The 26,881-nt window shown below is 49.0% G+C and overlaps 1 protein-coding gene across 1 annotated transcript in view; it reads right to left on the bottom strand.

Moving 5' to 3' along the window:
• PRKD1 (protein kinase D1) overlaps window positions 1-26,881 on the bottom strand; it is a 723,569-nt gene that overhangs the window by 42,357 nt on the left and 654,331 nt on the right. Inside the window, exons 15-17 of the mRNA XM_078659419.1 lie at window positions 10,653-10,751; window positions 8,937-9,204; window positions 5,644-5,729 (exon numbers count right to left, since the gene is read on the bottom strand). Of these exons, the coding sequence (XP_078515545.1) occupies window positions 5,644-5,729; window positions 8,937-9,204; window positions 10,653-10,751 (453 nt within the window). The remainder of the gene's footprint in view (window positions 1-5,643; window positions 5,730-8,936; window positions 9,205-10,652; window positions 10,752-26,881) is intronic.

Genomic DNA, 26,881 nt, shown 5'->3' with positions numbered 1-26,881 from the left:
TCCGTACTGATAGCTGAGGGCATTATCCGTACTGATAGGTGAGGGCCTTATCCCTACTGATAGATGAGGGCATTATCCGTACTAATAGATGAGGGCATTATCTTTACTGATAGATGAGGGCATTATCCGTACTGATAGATGAGGGCATTATCCGTACTGATAGCTGAGGGCATTATCCATACTGATAGATGAGGGCATTATCCGTACTAATAGATGAGAGCATTATCTTTACTGATAGATGAGGGCATTATCCGTACTGATAAATGAAGGCATTATCCGTACTGATAGGTGAGGGCCTTATCCTTACTGATAGATGAGGGCATTATCCGTACTAATAGATGAGGGCATTATCTTTACTGATAGATGAGGGCATTATCTGTACTGATAGATGAGGGCATTATCCATACTGATAGCTGAGGGCATTATCCATACTGATAGCTGAGGGCATTATCCGTACTGATAGCTGAGGACATCATCCGTACTGATAAATGAGGGCATTATCCGTACTGATAGCTGAGGGCATTATCCGTACTGATAGGTGAGGGCCTTATCCCTACTGATAGATGAGGGCATTATCCGTACTAATAGATGAGGGCATTATCTTTACTGATAGATGAGGGCATTATCCGTACTGATAAATGAAGGCATTATCCGTACTGATAGGTGAGGGCCTTATCCTTACTGATAGATGAGGGCATTATCCGTACTAATAGATGAGGGCATTATCTTTACTGATAGATGAGGGCATTATCTGTACTGATAGATGAGGGCATTATCCATACTGATAGCTGAGGGCATTATCCATACTGATAGCTGAGGGCATTATCCGTACTGATAGCTGAGGACATCATCCGTACTGATAGCTGAGGGCATTATCCGTACTGATAGGTGAGGGCCTTATCCCTACTGATAGATGAGGGCATTATCCGTACTAATAGATGAGGGCATTATCTTTACTGATAGATGAGGGCATCATCCGTACTGATAAATGAGGGCATTATCCGTACTGATAGCTGAGGACATCATCCGTACTGATAAATGAGGGCATTATCCATACTGATAGGTGAGGGCCTTATCCCTACTGATAGATGAGGGCATTATCCGTACTAATAGATGAGGGCATTATCTTTACTGATAGATGAGGGCATTATCCGTACTAATAGATGAGGGCATTATCTTTACTGATAGATGAGGGCATTATCCGTACTGATAGATGAGGGCATTATCTTTACTGATAGATGAGGGCATTATCCGTACTGATAGCTGAGGGCATTATCCATACTGATAGATGAGGGCATTATCTTTACTGATAGATGAGGGCATTATCTGTACTGATAGATGAGGGCATTATCCATACTGATAGCTGAGGGCATTATCCATACTGATAGATGAGGGCATTATCCGTACTAATAGATGAGGGCATTATCTTTACTGATAGATGAGGGCATTATCCGTACTGATAGATGAGGGCATTATCCATACTGATAGCTGAGGGCATTATCCATACTGATAGCTGAGGGCATTATCCATACTGATAGCTGAGGGCATTATCCGTACTGATAGCTGAGGGCATTATCCATACTGATAGATGAGGGCATTATCCGTACTAATAGATGAGAGCATTATCTTTACTGATAGATGAGGGCATTATCCGTACTGATAAATGAAGGCATTATCCGTACTGATAGGTGAGGGCCTTATCCTTACTGATAGATGAGGGCATTATCCGTACTAATAGATGAGGGCATTATCTTTACTGATAGATGAGGGCATTATCTGTACTGATAGATGAGGGCATTATCCATACTGATAGCTGAGGGCATTATCCATACTGATAGCTGAGGGCATTATCCGTACTGATAGCTGAGGACATCATCCGTACTGATAAATGAGGGCATTATCCGTACTGATAGCTGAGGGCATTATCCGTACTGATAGGTGAGGGCCTTATCCCTACTGATAGATGAGGGCATTATCCGTACTAATAGATGAGGGCATTATCTTTACTGATAGATGAGGGCATTATCCGTACTGATAAATGAAGGCATTATCCGTACTGATAGGTGAGGGCCTTATCCTTACTGATAGATGAGGGCATTATCCGTACTAATAGATGAGGGCATTATCTTTACTGATAGATGAGGGCATTATCTGTACTGATAGATGAGGGCATTATCCATACTGATAGCTGAGGGCATTATCCATACTGATAGCTGAGGGCATTATCCGTACTGATAGCTGAGGACATCATCCGTACTGATAGCTGAGGGCATTATCCGTACTGATAGGTGAGGGCCTTATCCCTACTGATAGATGAGGGCATTATCCGTACTAATAGATGAGGGCATTATCTTTACTGATAGATGAGGGCATCATCCGTACTGATAAATGAGGGCATTATCCGTACTGATAGCTGAGGACATCATCCGTACTGATAAATGAGGGCATTATCCATACTGATAGGTGAGGGCCTTATCCCTACTGATAGATGAGGGCATTATCCGTACTAATAGATGAGGGCATTATCTTTACTGATAGATGAGGGCATTATCCGTACTAATAGATGAGGGCATTATCTTTACTGATAGATGAGGGCATTATCCGTACTGATAGATGAGGGCATTATCTTTACTGATAGATGAGGGCATTATCCGTACTGATAGCTGAGGGCATTATCCATACTGATAGATGAGGGCATTATCTTTACTGATAGATGAGGGCATTATCTGTACTGATAGATGAGGGCATTATCCATACTGATAGCTGAGGGCATTATCCATACTGATAGATGAGGGCATTATCCGTACTAATAGATGAGGGCATTATCTTTACTGATAGATGAGGGCATTATCCGTACTGATAGATGAGGGCATTATCCATACTGATAGCTGAGGGCATTATCCATACTGATAGCTGAGGGCATTATCCATACTGATAGCTGAGGGCATTATCCGTACTGATAGCTGAGGGCATTATCCATACTGATAGATGAGGGCATTATCCGTACTAATAGATGAGAGCATTATCTTTACTGATAGATGAGGGCATTATCCGTACTGATAAATGAAAGCATTATCTTTACTGATAGATGAGGGCATTATCCGTACTGATAAATGAAGGCATTATCCGTACTGATAGGTGAGGGCCTTATCCTTACTGATAGATGAGGGCATTATCCGTACTAATAGATGAGGGCATTATCTTTACTGATAGATGAGGGCATTATCCATACTGATAGCTGAGGGCATTATCCATACTGATAGCTGAGGGCATTATCCATACTGATAGCTGAGGGCATTATCCGTACTGATAGCTGAGGACATCATCCGTACTGATAAATGAGGGCATTATCCGTACTGATAGCTGAGGGCATTATCCGTACTGATAGGTGAGAGCCTTATCCCTACTGATAGATGAGGGCATTATCCGTACTAATAGATGAGGGCATTATCTTTACTGATAGATGAGGGCATTATCCGTACTGATAAATGAAGGCATTATCCGTACTGATAGGTGAGGGCCTTATCCTTACTGATAGATGAGGGCATTATCCGTACTAATAGATGAGGGCATTATCTTTACTGATAGATGAGGGCATTATCTGTACTGATAGATGAGGGCATTATCCATACTGATAGCTGAGGGCATTATCCATACTGATAGTTGAGGGCATTATCCGTACTGATAGCTGAGGACATCATCCGTACTGATAGCTGAGGGCATTATCCGTACTGATAGGTGAGGGCCTTATCCCTACTGATAGATGAGGGCATTATCCGTACTAATAGATGAGGGCATTATCTTTACTGATAGATGAGGGCATCATCCGTACTGATAAATGAGGGCATTATCCGTACTGATAGCTGAGGACATCATCCGTACTGATAAATGAGGGCATTATCCATACTGATAGGTGAGGGCCTTATCCCTACTGATAGATGAGGGCATTATCCGTACTAATAGATGAGGGCATTATCTTTACTGATAGATGAGGGCATTATCCGTACTAATAGATGAGGGCATTATCTTTACTGATAGATGAGGGCATTATCCGTACTGATAGATGAGGGCATTATCTTTACTGATAGATGAGGGCATTATCCGTACTGATAGCTGAGGGCATTATCCATACTGATAGATGAGGGCATTATCTTTACTGATAGATGAGGGCATTATCTGTACTGATAGATGAGGGCATTATCCATACTGATAGCTGAGGGCATTATCCATACTGATAGATGAGGGCATTATCCGTACTAATAGATGAGGGCATTATCTTTACTGATAGATGAGGGCATTATCCGTACTGATAGATGAGGGCATTATCCATACTGATAGCTGAGGGCATTATCCATACTGATAGCTGAGGGCATTATCCATACTGATAGCTGAGGGCATTATCCGTACTGATAGCTGAGGGCATTATCCATACTGATAGATGAGGGCATTATCCGTACTAATAGATGAGGGCATTATCTTTACTGATAGATGAGGGCATTATCCGTACTGATAGATGAGGGCATTATCTTTACTGATAGATGAGGGCATTATCCGTACTGATAGCTGAGGGCATTATCCATACTGATAGATGAGGGCATTATCCGTACTGATAGATGAGGGCATTATCTTTACTGATAGATGAGGGCATTATCCGTACTGATAGCTGAGGGCATTATCCATACTAATAGATGAGGGCATTATCTTTACTGATAGATGAGGGCATTATCCGTACTAATAGATGAGGGCATTATCCGTACTGATAGATGAGGGCATTATCCGTACTAATAGATGAGGGCATTATCTTTACTAATAGATGAGGGCATTATCCGTACTGATAGCTGAGGGCATTATCCGTACTGATAGCTGAGGGCATTATCCATACTGATAGATGAGGGCATTATCCGTACTAATAGATGAGGGCATTATCTTTACTGATAGATGAGGGCATTATCTTTACTAATAGATGAGGGCATTATCCGTACTGATAGATGAGGGCATTATCCGTACTGATAGCTGAGGGCATTATCCGTACTGATAGCTGAGGACATCATCCGTACTGATAGCTGAGGGCATTATCCGTACTGATAGCTGAGGGCATTATCCATACTGATAGATGAGGGCATTATCCGTACTAATAGATGAGGGCATTATCTTTACTGATAGATGAGGGCATTATCCGTACTGATAGATGAGGGCATTATCTGTACTGATAGATGAGGGCATTATCCATACTGATAGATGAGGGCATTATCTGTACTGATAGATGAGGGCATTATCTGTACTGATAGATGAGGGCATTATCCGTACTGATAGATGCGGGCATTATCCGTACTGATAGATGAGGGAATCGTCTACAGATGAGCGTATTATCTGTACTATTGGACAAATGTGTTATTTGTACTGATAAATGACAGCATTACCTATATATAGATGAAGGCATAGTCTGTACTGATGAGATGAAGACATTACCTATATTGGTAAAAGAGAGTATTGTCTTTAGTTGCACTTGAGGGCTTTGCCTCTAGACGAAGGCATTGCCCTGTATTGTGGGATGAACATCAATATTGGCTGTATCTTATCACATGATAGTTTTTTTTTAAACCTATACCTACAAGGCATTAATTAGTCGAACGAGAGGCTCACCTGTAACCAGGGGTGGCTGAGTGTCTTGTCCACACTATAGCGTTTCCTCATTTTCACTTGCAACAAATTGTTGATGAGGTCAATAGCTAAAAAACAAAAAAACATATGTTTGTTACTGCCACTCACTAAAAACTGGCCGGCATTCGGCCTAGAATAGGAAACATAAAGGCAACCTACCATAGGGTGACATTATAGCCGGTATCAAAATGCTTCAACCCTCTACTACAGGGGCGAATTGCACCCCGTAATTGCAGAGACAATGTCACCCCTACTGTCATATGGTGGCATTACTGTCCAGCACGGACAGGGTTAAATTGAGCAGGTGCATCTTGATCCAACATGGGCTCTGACAACCTGGAATCTGTGGTCCAGTCTGTGGTTACAAGCTGGAGCCTGTGGTCCACCATTAACCCAAAGTCAAAGTATTCTCACTATTTAACACAGGAGCTTTAATTCATCAATGCGTTTCAACATTTTATCTGCACATCCTAACCTCATCTCCTTGTTCTGGCCCTCTATCTGTACATTCCAGCCATTTAGCTGCACATTCCAACCCTTTATCCTCATAGTTTAAATGTTTACCTCTGGATGCTAACCCTAACATTGTAAACATGTATATATGTACTTTCCAAACCTTTATCAGAAGCATGTTCCAACACTTACCCACAACTCTGTTTGCACGTTTGAATCCCTTATCTACACATTTCAACCATTTTCTCCATATTCTTACACTGATGGCGTACATTCCAGCCCTTTATCTGTACATTCCAACCCTTTGCACATTTTAAACATTTAACTGTGGATGTTAACCTTACTATTCTAAGCATTAAGGAGTACTCGTCAACTCTTTATCGGCAGCACATTCCAACCCATACCCGCACACCTGGACTTCTAGCTGCACATTCCAGTCCTTTATCTGCACATTCCAACCCTTTATCAGCATATTTTAAATGTTTACCTGTGAGTTCTAACACTAGCATTGTAAATATGTATATGTACTTTACAAACCTTTATCAGAAGCATGTTCCACACCTACTTATTTGAATCCTTTATCCGTACATTCCAACCATTTTCTCCATATTCTGACCCTATATGTGTACATTCCAGTCCTTTATCTGTACATTCAGCCCTTTGCACATTCTGATCCTTTTTCTGAGTATTCTTTCTTTATATCTTATTCAAATCTTTTATCAATACACTCTAGTTCATTTTCTGCATATTTTAACCCTTCATCTGTGAACTATAAACATTTTCTTTGCATTCTAACCCTCTACCTTTGAATTCTAACAAACTATCAGTGCATTCTGTCCCTTTATGGATACATTCTAACACTATAGTTGTACATTTTAACTTTTTATGTAAACCTTCCAATCTATCTGCTGTATATTCCAACATTTCATCTGTATATTCAAAACCTTTAGCTCTTTATTCTAACCATTTGTTCCCTCATTCAAGAATTCTAACTCTTTATCTACACATTTAAATCCCTCTTCTGTGAACTGGAACCAGTTGTACATTCTAGCGCCTTGTCAATACTAGGCATGGGCGAAATTTAAATTATGCTGGTGTACTTCGCATCATTTCGTGTTACGACCTGACATTATGCCACGTCATGTAATTAAGCATTCTTTGTGGCAAAATTTTACTGCAAGTGCGTGAGAATAACGTCAACGGTCAGAACGCAAGTGACCGTTGCTCACACACTCGTGTTTTTTCTACTGTCTTTTACCGCAAGATGCTTCCTAACTGCACGAATTGCTGTGAAGAGGTATTTCATGGATTAATATAGCCCTAAATTACGGATTTACATTTCACGTAAGTACAAGTAATTCTGCATAATTTTGCTGAAATTTCACGTAATTGCATGAAAGCAAATTAATTTTACACACAACTAGTGAGTACTCAGTCAGTACTCTTCAATGCACTTGCAGTACATTCTAGCCCTCTGTCTGTACATTCTACTGCATGAACTGTGAATGCTAGCCTTCTATTGGTACATTGTAATGTATGAACTGTACATCCTATCCCTTTATTAGTACATTTGAATGCATGAACTATAGATTGTAACCCCTTATCTGTACATTCTAGTGCATGAACTGTACATTCTGTCCCTTTATCTGTACACTTAAAAGCATGATTTATATATTGTAACCCCTTAGCTGTACATTCTAGTTTATGTACTGAACATGATAGTCTTGTAGCTGTACATTTTAGAGCATGAACTGATCATCCTGTCCTTTTATCTGTATATTCTAAAGCACAAACTGTGCATTCTAACCCTCTTTCTGTACATTCTAATGCAGGAGCTGTACATCCTAGCCTTGTAGCCGTACATTCTAGTGCATGAACTTTACATCCTAACCCTTTTATTTGTAGATTCTAATACATGATCTCCTAACACTTCACCTATTGTCACCCACATCAAAGCAGGGATCTTTGTCAGTGGAATTGTTGACGATTGTATTTTAATACTGTCTGAGTATGTTCTAAAGCAGCACCCTGTATTTTAACCATGTATCAGTGTGCCTGACCCATAATTAGCTCATTCTCATACTCACTGTATTCTAACCCTTTGCCAGTACCTTATTATTATTTATCATAGCCTTTTAAACTATGCATAAGTACCTTTTCACTCAGTATCAGTACATTGTGTCCTTGTATCAGCACCTTCAAAAGGGTTGCCAGATGACTTATGTCATCAAGCACTCGATGCTCCAGTACTGTGCTTTCACGTAACAACCTAATGGATTCTGGGAGATGAAGTCCTAGTGTGCTTGGTTGTTCCAATTGAACAAACACCTGAATACCATGATTTGTAAAAGAAAAGCCTAGTGCTAGAGCAGTGTGTCCCTGTTGACATGAAATCATCTGGTAACCTTATATTAGTACATCTCATTCTGTATCAGCGCCATATAACCTTGCATCAGCACCTTCAAAACCCGCTATTCCTACTCTGTAAAGGTTCCGCATTACCCTGCATCAGAAAAGCTTGTAGGAGAGCGCCTTCTTCCCCTGCACTGGTCTGTCCCATTGGCTGATGCTCATTGCCACCTTCTGGAAAGGTTTTTGAGTGATGAAGCAAGAAGGAAGGCCGGGCATAAAAGCCAGGCATGGAGGCCAGGCATGAAGGTCAGGCTTGGAGGCCAGGGATGAAGGCCAGGCAAACATGGCAGATATGGAGGCCAGGCTTAGGGGCCAGGCAGGAAGGCCAGGCATGAAGGCCAGGCATGAAGGCCAGGCATCCACCATTGATGTCTAAGAGACGCTGGCAGTGGCACATGAATTTAGCCTACCGTCCTGCGACGTGTCCTTCCACGGGTTTGGTGGGTACATGAAGGCGGCGTTCTGGATCTGGTCATGGATGTCCTCATCCTCATTGAAGGGGAAGGTCCCGCTCAGGCTGACATAGATAATGACACCGACGGACCACATGTCCAAAGACCGGTTGTAGCCACGATTGCGAAGAACCTCGGGTGCCAGGTAGGCTGGCGTTCCCACCACCGAACGGCGGAAGGACTTCTCCCCAATGATGCGGGCAAAGCCGAAGTCGCAGAGCTTGACCTGCATGGGAGCAGAAGTCAAAATAGTCAAACATCATGTGCCTAAAACTGTGTCTCATTTTATGATTGCTTAAGAAATAAATCTAAAAACACTCATACATTTTTCTGAATATTACTGTCTTTTAAGGGAAAAAAATCAGGTCATGGCGCCGGCGGACTATAACAACAAGAGTCAACTGTTTGAATGTAAACAAATGGAGACCTGGGCTCGGTTTAACCTCTCGTCAACCTTATATTGGATACAATCCCCATCCCTACTGACCATACAGAGACTCTTGCATGATAGGAAATCTGGGGCTAGATGTAGGCAATTCTTATTTACCACTTCTTAAATACCAAATTTTACCGATTCGGTATTTAAGAAGTGGTAAAATAGAGGGGAGGGATGTAGGTATTTCAGATTTGGTAAATACCGAATCGTTAAGATTCGGTATTTACCGATTCTGTAAATACCGATTCGGTAATGCCCATTGATTCCTATGGGCCCTGAAGCCCATAGGAATCAATGGGCAATACCGAATCGGTATTTACCGATTCGGTAAATACCGATTTTTGCAAGGGTGCAGGGGGTGTCACTTTGACACCCTCTAGCACCCCAAAGATGGACATGTGTGCCATGTGGCTAAGGGCATGTCTGTCTGTCACATAGCTAGGTGTGCATGCACACATGTGCATGAACACCTGGATTCGGTATTTTACCACCCAATTGGATTGGGTGGTAAAATACCGATTCTGTAAGGCCTTAGGGACTCTGAAGAGTCCCACCTACATCTGGCCGTTATCGAATCGGTAAAAATACAGATTCTGTATTTTACAGAATCGGTAAATTTACCGATTCGGTAAATTTACCGAATCTGTAAAAATGGCCCCCTACATACCAAATACCCATTTACCGGTCGGTAACGGCCGAAATCGGCCGTTACCGACCGGTAAAGGGCTTCCTACATCTGGCCCCTAGTGCTTAATTTGCAAAATAAGTCCTAATGCCCAAACGTATTTGCGCAAAGCCCACGGCCAGTGTTGCGGAATGGGGAGGTTGCCACATATCAAGACGTTCTAGTCTTCATTCCACCTTATGCGTCCTTCATCTTCCACCATACTCTCCCATCCCCTTTATTTTACTTTTACAGGTTTGTTTTCATCTCTGCTTTCTCCTTTTGTCACTGGTTTTTACCATTCTCTTCTGCCTTTTTTCCTTTTCTTCCTTTCTCCCTCTTGTTCTTGATCAAATTCTGATGATTTAAAATAAGTACTGGTCCCTAAAAATGAGGGTGGGTGGGCCCAGACAGGAGCTCAACCACTGTCTCAAATTAAGAACTAAAGAACTCTCCCAATGATGACGATGATGATACTGATGCAGAAACAGCTGAGCACATTACATCGGACTGTACTCTTTAGGCAACAGTAGGCTTGAGTCAGACCCTCATAAACTTTCTTGGTTTTACTCACCTGCGGAAACGGATCGGCTGACGCCAGCAGGACGTTTTCTGGCTTTAAATCACAGTGCACAATATTTTTGAAATGAAGATGCCTCAAGGCCACCAGGATCTGGGGAGAAACAAAGAAACTGTTTTTAAAAAGCTTTGGCAAAACCAATAAGTCTGGATTTAGTAAGCTGATGGAATCTTTATTTTTTTATTGCAAGCATTTGATACACAAATTAAGTAGAAAAAACATGCCATAGCCTAAAGAGGGTGGCCATCTGCTTATAAAAAAGATGTGAAATAAAAAAAAAAAACCATTGGTTATAATATTAATAGAACAGTGCAGGTGCTTTCTAAGCTGGCAGCCCTGGTGGTCAGCCCAGCTGCAGCCTGCTGTATTAAGGCACATTCTGCAGATGGTGCCCATCTACCAGGCATGCCCACCGACTGCAGTTGTCCTGCAAAGCAGGTTCCTTGATCACTCACATCGCATCGTGACATCACCACTGTCCCGCCTGGCAGGACACCTGCTGTCCTGATTGAGCGCACAGCAGCAGGTGCCTTGTTGGCATGGTTGGTCGACTTCCTTAACGAGCAAGGGCAGCGATAAGGGATGCCCACTGTGAAAGATGGCTGACACAGCACACGCTTCAGGTCTGTTAATGAGAGGGAGCGAAGGAGGGCTTGGGCCGATCAGTGTATTGGGGGGAGGCGAGGGCCTGTGCCAACTCATGCATGGCACCAGGAACAAGGGACGGGCCACCACCAGTCTACTAATAACAGGGAGGGCCTGTGCCAATGCATGCATGAGACCAGATGCGAGGAAGGAGCCAACACTGGTCTATTGATAACATTGTGGGCCTGTGCCAATGCATACATGAGACTAGTACCTCGAGAGGAGCCGGCATCAGTCTATTAATGAGAGGGTGAGGGTCTGTGCAAACTCATGCATGGCACCAGGAACAAGGGAGGAGCCAACACTGGTCTGCTAATAACAGGCAGGACCTGTGCCAATGCATGCACGAGATTAGTACCGCAAGAGGAGCTGGCATCCGTCTATTAATGAGAGGGCGACCTTCACCCCCAACGTAGCTGGAAAGGGTCTCTTGTGCATAGACCCCCGGGCCCGCTACAAGGTTTTAACAGCCTATTGCTAAAATGTATTTCTCCTCATGTTATTGCCACCCGTAATTCATGGTGAAGATGCCCTCAACCATGATGCTACAGTGTGCCTAAACGACCTGGCCTCTTCTGGACTCTTAAAAATCAATAACAAACCCACTCATGTAGCTGGTCATACCTTGGATCCCATCCTATCTAATTCCCAGAATATCCTATGTGGGGAAACACACCCTTTGATCTGGTCTGACTACTCTGGTAAACGTTCGACTGATGGGTCCTAATAGTCCCCCCCACTCCCACCCCTACGCTAATCGATGGTATAGACCATGGCATAAATTAAGGCCTGACCACCTCCTGTCCCCTTTTCTTTCCTGGGACAACGACACCGCCAGTTATAGTGTAGAACAGCAATTATCTCATTTTAACTCCGTCATCCTAAACACTATAGATAAGGCAGCCCTCATGAACCCACAAACCCATTCCCCCAAACTCACCCCCTCTGATTGGTATTCCCCTGCCTTACGTACCGAAAAGAGTCGGTGTAAAAAATTAGAACGGATATGGCGACTCTCTCACAGTGAACAAAATAAAGCGAGGTACAAAACCGCCCTGTTAGAAGGGGCAATCTCCGAGGGCCAGGTTGTGCTCACCCAGACACCCCAAGATCCACCTCTCCCACAGAACTTGCCGAGTCTTGATTGTGAGGTCCTCGCCGGGGAGGCCTTTGGGTTTGGGATCGTACACACTGAGCTCACACCACACTACGAACAGACACCACACCGTTGGGTTTTAGGAACAAGTTCTTTATATAAGCAAATAATGAAGGAAGCACTCTTATATACACAGTGGCAACAGGACCACAAAGTCTCTGAGGATTCGGGAAGGGGGAAGCGGGACAGTCTTTTAGTCTCTGGGTCAGTACGAGGCGTACCCCACGCACAGCTCTCAATCCTCGAGCCGGGGGGTACGGGATGATGGTCGTACCGACTGCTTCACCTCTGTCGGGTCGGCTCGGTCGTGATGGTGGTCTCGATGGTCCAGCCGGACCAGAGTACTCCTCGAGCCGCGACGAGGTCAGCAGGGCTTGATCTGGAGAAGTTCGTGAGAGCAGCGACAGCGTCAGCAGGGCTCGGATGGTCTTAGAGGTCGAGCCGCGACAGCGTCCGCAGGGCTCGGATGGTTGCAAGTTCAGCTCGAGCCGCGACAGCGTCAGCAGGGCTCCGATGGTCTTAGATGTCGAGCCGCGACAGCGTCAGCAGGGTTCCGGTGGTCTTTAGAGATCGAGCCGCGACAGCGTCAGCAGGGCTCCGGTGGTTCAGTTCCTTAAGGCGAAGAAGGAGCCGCGACAGCGTCAGCAGGGCTCAGAGGTTCCAGGTGAGTCTTCTTAGGGTCAGCCGCGATCAGATCAGCAGGCTTCAGGTCCAAGATACAACTGCCCGCTAGTTGTCAGGCGGGCCCAGTTATAGTCCTTCTACTCTTTGATCTCCGGACCCTCGCAGGCAGAGGTCTCCGGCCCTGGGGGCTGGTCATCGGCGAGGTCCGGCGGTTGGCTCTTTGATCCCTTTGAAAGATGGGTCTGGGAATTCCCAGACGCCCAGCGGGTCTGGAGCCGGCCCTCGGGGAGGCCAGAGGGGTGATCCAAACTGGCCCACAGGGGAGGGCCAAAGGTGTGACAGAAACCAGCCCCTCAGGGGAGGCCGGAGGTGCCATCGAAACTCCCTGGCTTATCTCACTCGGGGAGCCCTTTACCCCCCAGCCGGGACTGGCGCGCCTTTGGAGTCTGGGCTTCGCTGGGGCCGGGGTCACGCTAGGCCTAGGGAGACAGGGATGTCGGGAAGGGAAGATGGCGTCCGGGCCTTGTGGGGCATGCATGGTTAGGCGCTCGGAGCCGGGCGAGGAGCGGGAAAGGCAGGCCTGGTCAAGGGTCTCGGGGGATCTAGGCGTCACTGGGTAGGACGACCAGGCTCGGGTTGCAGGCTACACTAACGGGGTGGCTGCGTAGGGGACTCGCGGTACAGGCCTACGCTCACAGGGTGTGGAGGGACAGAGGTGAACCACGCCACGAGGCCGGGTCCAACACGCGTCCCCCCCAGCTGAAGGCGGGGAGAACTACCCATCCTCTTGGGGGTTCTCTTCGCTGAGGCGGAAGAATCGGGACATGCCGTCAGCGTTGGCGTGGTCCGCGCCCGGCCGGTGTTCGACAGTGAAGTCCATCCCCTGGAGGGAGATGGACCAGCGCAGCAATTTGGGATTCTCCCCTCTCATCTGCATTAGCCACCGGAGAGGTCGGTGGTCGGTCTGGACCCGGAAGTGAGTACCGAACAGGTAGGGCCTCAGCTTCTTCAGGGCCCAAACTACCGTGAAGGCCTCCCACTCGATGGTGCTCCACCTTTGTTCTCGAGGGAGTAGCCTCCGGCTAATGAATGCCACTGGTTGGTCTAGGCCGTTCTCATTCACCTGGGACAGGACGGCCCCGATGCCATGCTCGGACGCGTCCGTCTGGACTACAAACTCTCGTGAGTAGTCGGGGGCCTGCAAGATGGGGGCAGTGCACATGGCGTCTTTTAACGTTTCGAACGCCTCTTGGCAGGCGGGGGTCCAGCTGACTTTCTTCGGCTGGTTTTTGGAGGTTAACTCCGTGAGGGGGGCTACGATGCTGCCGTAACTCTTGATGAACCGGCGGTAGTACCCCGTGAGCCCTAGAAACGCCCGCACTTCCGTCTGGGTCGTGGGGGCCTCCCAGGCCACGATGGCATCGATCTTGGGCTGGAGGGGGGCTACGAGGCCGCTTCCGACCTGGTGCCCGAGGTAGATTACGGACCCTTGTCCGATCTGGCACTTGCTTGCCTTAATGGTGAGACCGGCCCTTCTCAGGGCCGTCAGCACCGCCCAGAGGTGCTGGAGGTGCTCGGGCCAGTGGGAACTGTACACTGCGATATCATCCAGATACGCAGCGCTGAACTCCTCCAACCCCGCCAATACCTGGTTCACCAGCCTCTGGAAGGTGGCGGGGGCGTTCTTCATCCCCGGAAATGGTAGTGACCATCCGGGGTGGAAAAAGCGGATCTTTCCTTTGCTCCCTCGGTGAGGGCGATCTGCCAGTATCCACTGGTCAGGTCGAACGTGCTAAGGAAGCGAGCAGCCCCGAGGCGATCGATAAGCTCGTCGGCTCGGGGGATGGGATGAGCATCTGTTCTGGTGACTGCGTTGAGCCCGCGGTAGTCAACACAGAACCTTAGCTCGGGAACAGCACCGGGGGCGGCTGCCTTCGGAACCAGGACCACGGGACTAGCCCATGGGCTGTCAGAGGCTTCGACCACCCCGAGAGCTAGCATCTTTGATACCTCGGCCTTGATACAGGCCCGGACTCGGTCAGGGACGCGGTAGGCTCGGTGCCGTACCGGTGGGCTGTCCCCGGTGTCCATGTCGTGGACGCACCAGTTGGTGACGCCGGGGGTGAGGGAGAAGAGGTCCGAGAACTGTCCCAACAACTGGCGACAGTCCTCGCGCTGCTCGGGAGAGAGGGAGGAGGAGAGACTCACCCCCTCTACGGAGCCATCTTTTTCTTTCACGCACAGGAGATCGGGGAGAGGCTCCGTTTCTTCTTCTTCCCCATCGTCCGTGGCGAGGAGCAAGCTCAACTCGGACCGGGCGAAGTGGGGCTTGAGGCGGTTCACATGAAGGACCCGCAAGGGGTTCCTGGGGGACTCTACATCGATGAGGTAGGTCACCTGACTCTTGCGCTCTACCACCTTGAAGGGCCCTGTCCACTTGTCTTGCAGGGCACAGGGCTCTACGGGGGCCATAACCCAGACCTGCTGTCCGGGCTGAAACTCGACCAGAGTGGCATTTTGGTCATACCACCGTTTCATTTCTTCTTGGCTGGCTTCGAGGTTTGCCTCGGCCAGCTCTCGGAACTTCCTCGTCTGGTTCCGGAGGGCCAAAATGTATCGAAACACATCGGGAGGGGGTTCTGGGGCCGCCGTCTCCCACCCTTCCTTGACCAGGGTGAGGGGTCCCCGGACGGGGTGCCCGTAGAGCAGTTCGAAGGGGCTGAACCCCAGGGATTTCTGGGGGACTTCGCGGTACGCGAAGAGGAGACAGGGAAGGAGGACGTCCCACTTACGCCTCAGGGGCTCTTCGAGTCCCATGATCATTCCCTTGAGGGTCCGGTTGAAGCGTTCCACCAGACCGTTACCCTGGGGGTGGTATGGGGTGGTGAACTTGTACGTCACCCCACATTGTTGCCAAAGGGACTTCATGTATTTCGAGATGAAGTTGGTCCCTCGGTCACTGACAACCTCTCGAGGGAATCCCACCCGGGAGAAGATGGCCATGAGGGCCCGCCCCACTACGGGGGCGGTCACCGTTCGGAGGGGAACGGCTTCGGGGTATCGGGTGGCATGGTCTACCAGCACCAGGATAAAGCGGTGCCCCAAGGAGGTTCGGGGGTCGAGTGGGCCCACAATGTCGATTCCCACCCTCTCAAAGGGGGTACTGACCACGGGGAAGGGTTGGAGAGGAGCCTTGCGCTTCCCTCCGCTCTTTCCGCTGGACTGACAAGTGGGGCAGGATTTACAGTGGGCCTCCACATCGGAGCGCATGCCCGGCCAGTAGAAGTGGGTGACCAGGCGCTGGTACGTTTTGTCTTGTCCCAAGTGTCCCGCCAGGGGCACGTCATGGGCCAGGTTCAGGAGAAAGCCGCGGAAGCGTAGGGGGACCACCAGCACTCGGCCGGACCCTAGCTCGGCGGACTTTTGCTCGCTGTATAATAGGCCGTTTTCCCAATAGATAAAGTGGGAGCCGGACTGGTCACCGGCGGCCTGGGCGGCGGCCTGCTGCCGCGGCCCCACCAGGGATGGGCAGGATGCCTGCTCTAGGCAGAACTCTTCTCGGGACGGTCCCCCTTCCTGGCGCCATTGGGCCAGCTCAGGAATGTCGCCCAAGCTCGGGGTTGGTTCGACGTCGGGGCCGAGGGGCCCTGCGTCGAGGGGGAAGCTCTCCCCGGGGAATAGCTCAGGGGTCTCAAAGGGTTCAGGGACCTCGGGGTCCTCGGGGGTCGCCGGGGCCGCCTCTAAGGTCACCCCTTCGGGGGCGGTCCTTCGGGCGGTCATCGACCGGGTACTCACACAGGCCCACTCGGGTAGGCCCACCATCTCTAAGTGGGTCCTTTTCTCAACCCGCTGCCATGGGGAGCTCTCTAGATCGTTGCCGAGCAGGCAGTCCACTGGCATGTCGGAGCGGACCACCACTCGTAACTCTCCAGAGACGCCCCCCCACTCGAACGGGACTTGAGCTATCCGGCAGGTGCGGACAGAGTTATCGGCTGCGATCACCCTGCAGGAGATGTGGGGAACAATCTGGGCTTCGGTGACGAGGTGCCGTTTGACGGCGGTGATACTGGCCCCAGTGTCTCGGAGCGCCCCTATGTGATGGCCATTGACAGTCACCTGCTGCCGGTACTTCTCTGTGTTGTCGGGTAGGGGAGCTCCGGGGACCATCTCCCTATCACCCAAGGAGACTAACATCATAGCTGCGGGTTCAGCTCCCTCGAACTCTTCCTCCCCCTCCTCTTCTAGGGCTACGGAGGTGATGTGGCGCACTGGGGGCCCTGCAGCGGCAGGCTTCTGGAACAAGGGGGAGCGGGGGTCATTGGCATAGTGCCCGGGTTTCTGGCAATGGTAGCAGGCTTGGCTGACCCGGGGCCCTGGCCTAGCTGGGGGAAACCCTGCGCGCGCTGTGGGAGGCGAGGTACCTGGCTGGTTTCTGGGAGGACTGCGCGGGAACCCTACCTGGGAACCCCTCTGTCTATTCTGACCCCCTCCTCCCCTCGGGCGGGATGGCCCTTGTTCGTTCCGGCCAGTGTCCCCCCCGGGCCCCCGGGGTACTCTGGTGCTCACCCAGCGATCGGCCTCGACGGCCAGCTTCCGGGGGTCGGCCAACTTGCTGTCCAGGAGGTGCTGTCGGAGTTCCACAAAGCAATTCAGGGACAAGTGCTCATACGCAATGAGGTCGATGAGCCCCTCGAAGGTGGATAATCTGCTGCCCTTGATCCACCCTTCCAGGGCCCGGCTGTAGAAATTGACATATTCTACCCACGTGGTGCCGGGGATCTTCTTGCATTCTCGGAAGCGTTGGCGGTACATTTCTGGAGTGAGCCCGTACCTTGTGAGGAGGGCCTCTTTCATGTGGCTGTAGGAGGTCTGTTCGGCAGACGGTAGGTCGAGTAGGGTGTCTCTCCCCTCACTCAGGAATCGACCCCACAGCCCGGCTCCCCAATCTTTCTGTGGAACTCGGTGTGAGGTCATAGCTACCTTGTAGGCCTTGAACCATTGCTGGATGTCATCGTTTTTATAATATTCTTTGACTACATCCTTGGGGATGTGGACCTTGGGTTCCACTGGGGGACCAGACTCTCGGGTCGCTGCTGTTTTGTTGCCTTCGTTCCGGGCCTTTAGTTCGATTTCCAATATGCTGCGCTCGTGCTCCAGCTGGAGCTTCTTTCCGTCATGTTCTCGCTGGAGCTTCTTCTCCTCCAGTTCTCCTTGCAGCCGCAGCTGCTCGATGGCTAGCTTCTTCTCGGCCAGCTTGAGTTCTCCTTCCATTTTCAAACGGGCTAGTTCTAGCTCGTGGTTTCGGTTGCGCTCTCGGTCGGTCATCTCTTCTCGAGACAGACCTCTCTCGGGGCTGTAAGTCCGCGTCGGGGACTTTGCTCTTTCTTGCTCTGGGGCGTGGGTTTCGATCAGGGGTGCTCCCCCTCCATCGGCTTCCGTCGGTGCTGGAGGTTGGGCTCCGGTCTCCACCCAGGCTGTTAGAGCTTGTTGGAAGTCCTCTTTGGTGTTTAATCCCGTTGACGGGATATGGAGATCTTTGCAGAATTGCTTGAGCTCACGGTGCGAATAGTCTCCCAGAAGCTCCATCTGGAAGGTGGTCTTGTCGGTAGTGACGCTCATGGCTGCTCTTTGTTCGGGTAGTGTGTCAGTACTGTACGATCCCTAGACGTAGGTTCTTATCCCACCGCTGCCACCAATGTTAGAAGGGGCAATCTCCGAGGGCCAGGTTGTGCTCACCCAGACACCCCAAGATCCACCTCTCCCACAGAACTTGCCGAGTCTTGATTGTGAGGTCCTCGCCGGGGAGGCCTTTGGGTTTGGGATCGTACACACTGAGCTCACACCACACTACGAACAGACACCACACCGTTGGGTTTTAGGAACAAGTTCTTTATATAAGCAAATAATGAAGGAAGCACTCTTATATACACAGTGGTAACAGGACCACAAAGTCTCTGAGGATTCGGGAAGGGGGAAGCGGGACAGTCTTTTAGTCTCTGGGTCAGTACGAGGCGTACCCCACGCACAGCTCTCAATCCTCGAGCCGGGGGGTACGGGATGATGGTCGTACCGACTGCTTCACCTCTGTCGGGTCGGCTCGGTCGTGATGGTGGTCTCGATGGTCCAGCCGGACCAGAGTACTCCTCGAGCCGCGACGAGGTCAGCAGGGCTTGATCTGGAGAAGTTTGTGAGAGCCGCGACAGCGTCAGCAGGGCTCGGATGGTCTTAGAGGTCGAGCCGCGACAGCGTCCGCAGGGCTCGGATGGTTGCAAGTTCAGCTCGAGCCGCGACAGCGTCAGCAGGGCTCCGATGGTCTTAGATGTCGAGCCGCGACAGCGTCAGCAGGGCTCCGGTGGTCTTTAGAGATCGAGCCGCGACAGCGTCAGCAGGGCTCCGGTGGTTCAGTTCCTTAAGGCGAAGAAGGAGCCGCGACAGCGTCAGCAGGGCTCAGAGGTTCCAGGTGAGTCTTCTTAGGGTCAGCCGCGATCAGATCAGCAGGCTTCAGGTCCAAGATACAACTACCCGCTAGTTGTCAGGCGGGCCCAGTTATAGTCCTTCTACTCTTTGATCTCCGGACCCTCGCAGGCAGAGGTCTCCGGCCCTGGGGGCTGGTCGTCGGCGAGGTCCGGCGGTTGGCTCTTTGATCCCTTTGAAAGATGGGTCCGGGAATTCCCAGACGCCCAGCGGGTCTGGAGCCAGCCCTCGGGGAGGCCAGAGGGGTGATCCAAACTGGCCCACAGGGGAGGGCCAAAGGTGTGACAGAAACCAGCCCCTCAGGGGAGGCCGGAGGTGCCATCGGCGCGCCTTTGGAGTCTGGGCTTCGCTGGGGCCGGGGTCACGCTAGGCCTAGGGAGACAGGGATGTCGGGAAGGGAAGATGGCGTCCGGGCCTTGTGGGGCATGCATGGTTAGGCGCTCGGAGCCGGGCGAGGAGCGGGAAAGGCAGGCCTGGTCAAGGGTCTCGGGGGATCTAGGCGTCACTGGGTAGGACGACCAGGCTCGGGTTGCAGGCTACACTAACGGGGTGGCTGCGCAGGGGACTCGGGGTACAGGCCTACGCTCACAGGGTGTGGAGGGACAGAGGTGAACCACGCCACGAGGCCGGGTCCAACACGCCCTAACTTCCTACTATAAAAATCTCAAAACCACTCACAAACTTCATATCACACATCAATTGGAGCAAGCTGGAAGCAATTCCAGAACCCTCTTCCAAATCCTTAAATTCTACACGAATCCCAGAGCCTGCGATACCGCAGAATCTCCGTCACAGTCTCTGTGCGACAACATTGCCTCCTTCTTCACTCAAAAAATTGAAACCATATACCAGAATATCATTTCAGCTAACGCTATCTCTTCCCCTCCCACAATAGGTTAAACCTGTCACTACAACACCTCCTCGCAACTACACTGCTTCCCTCCTCTCGGTCCAGCAGAAGTTATATCCCTTCTCGCCATAATTAAATCAGACTCTCCCCTTGATATCATCCCAGCTAAAATATCTTCCAGATTTGCTGCTCAGCTAGCCATACCCATCTGTTCCATTCTCAATAGCTCCCTGAGCTCAGGTAGACTCCCTCCTGAATGGAAAAACCTCAAGATTCCGACCGCCCAGATGACTAACTACCGCCCTATATCTTTGCTCCCTCTGCACAGCAAGCTCATTGAAAGACACATAAACAAACATTTGTCTGAGTTCACGAATCCTTTCACCACCTAGACGTCCCCCAGTCAGGTTTTCGGGCCAAACACAGTACGGAATCAGCTCTTATTGAGGTAACTGATAATATCAGAATGGCACTAGACAATGGTCAGGAAGCACTTCTGGTGTTGCTTGAACTGTCAGCAACATTTGACAGCATCTCACATCCGATCCTACTGGAGAGACTTTGAGACATCGGTGTTCAGGGGCTTGCCCTGAAGTGGATGACTGACTTCCTAACTGGTAGAACACAGGCTGTTACTCTAGTGACTTACAAATCTACACCCACCAAAGTGACCAAGGGGGTCCCGCAGGGCTCGTGTCTGAGCCCCACCCTTTTCAACATTTATGTCACCCCCCTGGCTAAACTCATGAGGTGCTTAGGGTTTAATTCCATTTCATACGCAGACGACACCCAACTCCTCCTCACATTTGATAAAAACAGACCAGGTATACAGCTCATCTTCTCCGAAGGCATGAAGGCTATTGCTGCCTGGATGAGGATTAATTTCCTTCAATTAAATGCCAAAAAATCAGAAATCACCCTGTTTGGAGGAGCAGCTACATGCTGGTCGCCCAGCTGGTGGCCTGAGGAGCTGGGAAATGCCTCGTCCCCCAAGGAAGTGGTCAAGAACCTAGGCATCAGGATCAATCAAAACCTCACTCTTGACGCTCATGTAAACACCACTGATGGCACTTGTTTCTACATTCTTAGTCTACTTAGAAGGATCTTCCCCCTTCTACCCTCTTCCACCAAAAAAACGTTAATGCAAGCCTTGGTACTAAGTAGGCTAGATTATTGTAATGCTCTGTTACTTTCGGCAAACAAAGCCTCCCTTAATAAGCTACAAGTGGTGCAAAACACGGCCGCCCGTCTCGTACCTGACGCCCCATCTAGACACCCTCTGTTCCCCTCCTCAATAAACTCCATTGGCTCCCTGTGAGAAAGCGGGTAAAATTCAAAATAGGCTGCACCATCTTTAAAGCCCTCAATGAACAAGGTCCTTCCTATCTCACTAACAAACTAACGATGTACACCCCTTCACGTCCGCTTAGATCAGGCTCTGAACTTCTATTAAAATTAAAAAGGCGAGCAGCAGCGCCAAAGCTTTCTCTTACCTTGCCCCTGCCTACTGGAATGAGCTACCCCTCCAGCTCCGTAACTGTCAGAACCTTTCCCAGTTCAGGAAGCTTCTCAAAACCCACCTTTTCTGAGCCCTTTGCTCTGTCTGAAATCTTCCGTCCTAAGCGCAGAGATACCCCTTGGGGTGATTCAGCGCTATACAAATCAATAAACTTCAAACTGTGCCAACTCATGCATGGCACCAGGAGCGAGGGAGGGGCCAACACCAGTCTATTGATAACATGCGGGGCCTCTGCCAACTCACACATAAGACTAGTACCGTGGGAGGAGCTGGCATCAGTCTATTAATGAGAGGGTGAGAGCCTGTGCCAACTCATGCATGGGACCAGGAGCAAGGGAGGGGCCAACACCGGTCTATTAATAACAGGGAGGGCCTGTGCCAATTCATGCATGAGACTAGTACCGTGGGAGGAGCTGGCATCAGTCTATTAATGAGAGGGCGAGGGCCTGTGCCAACTCATGCATGGGACCAGGAGCAAAGGAGGGACCAACACCGGTCTATTAATAACAGGGAGGGCCTGTGCCAATTCATGCATGAGACTAGTACCCTAGGAGGAGCTGGCATCAGTCTATTAATGAGAGGGTGAGAGCCTGTGCCAACTCATGCATGAGGCCAGGAGTGAGGGAGGGGCCAACACCGGTCTATTAATAACAGGGAGGGCCTGTGCCAATTCATGCATGAGACTAGTACCCTAGGAGGAGCTGGCATCAGTCTATTAATGAGAGGGCGGGAGTCTGTGCCGACTCATGCATGGCACCAGGAACAAGGGAGAGGCCAACACCAGTCTATTGATATCAGGGAGGGCCTGTGCCAATTCATGCATAGGACCATGCGCAAGGGAGGAGCTGGCATCAGTCTATTAATGAGAGAGTGAGGGACTGTGCCAACTCATGCATGAGACTAGTACCCTGGGGGGAGCTGGCATCAGTCTGTTAATGAGAGGATGAGGGCGTGTGCCAACTCATGCAAGAAACCAGGAGCGAGGGAGGAGCCAACACCGGTCTATCGATATCAGGGAGGGCCTGTGCCAATTCATGCATGAGACTAGTACCCTAGGAGGAGCTGGCATCAGTCTATTAATGAGAGGGCCAGGGCCTGTGCCAACTCACACAGGAACGAAGAACAAGAGAGGAGGCCAATGAGAGGAAGGATGGGGTGAGGAAGCATGAGACAAGGTCAGAGAGTTGAGCCTGTGCCAGTCTAATAATGAGAGGCATGGAAATGAGGGAATGTGCCAACTCGTGCACGGGACGAGCACCGCAACAGGAACTTAAAAAGCCTATTAATGAGAGGGTGAGAGGGGAAGAGAGCCCATGCTAACTGCTGCATGGAATCAGGATCAAAGTGGAACCCACACTGGTCTATTAGCAATAGGGACGGGGAGGAGGGCTTGGCCCCCTGCAGGCAAGGGGCCAGGTCCAAGAGAGGAGCTTTCAACAGTCTGTAAAGGCGCATGGGATACATACAAAGCGGTACAAAAGGGGGTGGTGTTGGACGGAGCATTTGAACCAATCAAACCCTCACACCCAGTCAAAAGATCTGGGTTTAATCCATCACTGTTCTTTAGCCCACTCTGCCACCCCAGTTCAGACATGGCTATATGCAAATCAGTCTGACCCTGTGCCTCATGGGAACAGTCCAGCCCGAACTGCCAAGCCATGTCTTCCCTGGACCGGAAACAAGCTTCCGAGGACCGGTTTCTGGCATTCCAGCCGTCTTCAGCCAGGCTTGATTGAATCCAGTGGCAAAGTGCGCAAGGGACTCACGTCTGAGCATACCCTGCCACACTTATGGCGGCCAAAGCGGAACAAAAGGGGGTGGTGATGGATCACCACCCCCTTTTGTACCGCAGGGATACATACAGGCACCTGCAGCAGCCCAGGTCCAAGAACAACACTGACCAGGCTATTGTTGAGCCTTCAGCAAAAGGATCCGCCTGCACCAGGCTATTATTGCGACTGAGACCAGAGACGCACTGAAGCTGTCTATTATTGACACTGTTACCTGGACTCTTTTTCTTTAGTAACATCAAGTCCATTCCAGCTAGAAACAAAATAGTTTTTGTTGAAATTTGTGAATTATGCAGCAAATGATGAAAGGTGTGGCAGATTTATAACAAGGCTGAAAATGGCGTTGCAGCAGAATTCCCTAATGCTAGTATCCCTGGGTGCACCAGATTATCTTCTTGGTGGTAAAGTCTGGGACCTGCCAAGACAGTGATTAGTTTACAATGCACAAGACAATTCTTGTTCTCACCGGAAGTGATGTCAGTCTTAGAAACACATGATATCTACTTTTCAAACACATCTTCCAAGCTACTGCATTCTGCACTCTCTGAAGCCTTTAGTGCATAGAAGCAGCCTGCCATCGACAGGTGTGGCGGCAGTAATGTCACCTGGATACTGCCTGTGCCAACGTCTAAAAGGACACAATGGTCCCTTTGTGACAGGTATACAGCATATACCTATCTGTCTCAGTTCATTCACCAACAGGTGCACACAAGGGCCGCTTCTTCAAACACATGATGTTTTATTATTGTATCATAATACTGAAATTATTAGACATTAGTGCATGCGGCGCAGTGCACAAAGGTGGCAGGTGTGATTTGTACATACAGGTACACATGTAACAACAGGGATGTCACACCAAGTCTTCCAGCAACAAAGTCCAACTTAATTTTTGCATCGTAGTTTAAAAGACTTATCGAGGACAACCCTGCGATGTTCATGTTTCGACCCGTTGAAATGAATATGTGGGTTTCATCAGGACAGCAACCATCTGTCTAATAACCTGTGGTCAATGAAAAGGGGGCCCTTCAATCAATCGGATCAAACAGTGAAATTATAATAGAGCGGGTGGGGTCACAAGATGCTTCGCCCGTGGATCTTATCATCGATCCCTGCACCGGAGTAATGTTGCGAGTGGGTTAACACACGTATATCTATATATTGCTAATCAAGGAAGACTTCCACTCCACTGCTACAGAGTCCACAGATGGTTCAAACAGTTATAAAGTACAGGCGCCAATTATGTCATGTTAATTTAATATAGCACACAAATCGCTCTGGGAGGGGTATCTCGGCTCTGTTGACAGACTCAGGCAAAGTTGTAACATGAAGTTAAAGAGCACGCACTGCGATGACAGAAGTCACGACTCCAGAGCAGGGGTGGATAATAAGATTCACTGGTGAAGTATCTAGGGACTCCACCCTCTCTCTTTTGATGTCGTTGTTTGATCTGATTGATTGAAGGGCCCTCTTTTCTTTGATTACAGATTTTTAGACAGATGACCCCTGTCCTGATGAAGCCTGCATATTCATTGCAAAGCGCTGAAACGTCAACCATATCTCAGAGTTCTCCTTGATAAGCATTTTAACAATCAATTTTTTACTTTTTTTTGCTGGATGAATTGGTGCGACATCCCTGTTGTTGCATGTGACCCTATGTATATAAATCACACACTTGTCATCTTTGTGCTCTGCACCATCTGCACTTATGTCTAATAATTTAAGTATTACGATGATACAGTAATTCAGCATTTATGTATTTGATAAGGAGCGGTCCCTGTATGAATCTCTTGAGTTCTGCTGAATTGGTGAATTAACTGAGACAGTGTGGATGTTTGCAGTGTACCTCTCACAAAGGGACCCACATGGAACCATTGTGCTTTTTTCTTGTCATTTACCCAGGTTCTGTAAATTGAATATTAGGGTTAGTCTTTGTACTTCCTAGTGACGTGGGCATTCAAAGCAAAGTCTCGGTTGATCCTTACGTTCTCTTTGACACAAAGCTTACCTTTGAAAATGAAATCAATGCCATCACCTCTACTTGCTTCTTCATTCTGAAGATTTTGAGGAAAGTCCTCCTGGTAATACCGATGCACTTAAGGAAGACGGTGGTTTCAGTATTGATTTCATCAAGACTTGATTATTGCAATGCCCTCCTCTCCAGTGCTCCACGCCGTAGCATTAACAAACTTCAAACGGCCCAGAATGCAGCGGCTAGAGTACTGTTGGGCATTCCCAAATTCGTCTCGGTTTCCCCAGCTCTGATTAGACTCCACCGGCTTCCAGTGGCTAAGAGGATACAATTTAAATCACTATGTATCGCTTTTAAATGCCTTAATAACATGGGGCCATCACAACTGACGAAACTTCTCACACCGTACTCCCCTGCTAGAGCCTTTAGATCGGCCTCGTTGAGAAACCTAACTGTACCCAGAATCAGTAAGGTAAGATGGGGTGGCAAGAGCTTTACAGCTACAACGGCAAGTCTGTGGAATTCCTTGCCCATCACACTGAGAAAAGAAAACAGTCTATTTCAACTCAGAAAGGGCTTCAAAACCTGGCTGTTCTCGGTTTAATTGGCTTACCTCGTCTGTACTGAATGCACTGCAGGTAGCACCTAGACGCCCCAGGGTATTAGTCGCGCTTTATAAGTTTCTCATCATCATAATCTTCGGATTGTTTTATAGCACACCCAGTTGCCCACGACTACTAGACAGGCATCTCAATATTGTTTTCAATACTATGAGTATATACTGAGAATACTAATATTTTGGCTATATATTGGGATTCCTGATATCATGGGTATATATTGAGAATCCTAAAATAATGGATATATATTGAGAATCCAGATATTACGGGTATATATGTAACCCTGCGCGGTGAACTCCGAGTTTGCGGAGTTTCCTGCACTCCGCGTTACGCGGAGATTGCGGAGTTCCGAAAAACTCTGCTTTGCGTTGCATAGTGTAGTTTTTTTCCTCGCTCACGTTCTTCAACATCAAGTTGGTGACCACGAGCGAGGAAAATCAACCTACCGGCGAAGTTTTTCCTCGTTCGCAATCGTCAACATCAAGTTGGCGAGCGTGGAAAATCAACATACCGGTGAGATTTCTCAATGCGGGGGGGGTCAGTTTTCTCATTGCGAGTGGTCGCGTATGCTCGCAACAG

This window comes from Lissotriton helveticus, chromosome 9, assembly GCF_964261635.1.
Source record: "Lissotriton helveticus chromosome 9, aLisHel1.1, whole genome shotgun sequence".
Lineage (NCBI taxonomy): Eukaryota > Metazoa > Chordata > Amphibia > Caudata > Salamandridae > Lissotriton > Lissotriton helveticus.
Note: the sequence above shows the minus strand (reverse complement) of the source record. Positions and strands in the feature narration are given on the sequence as shown.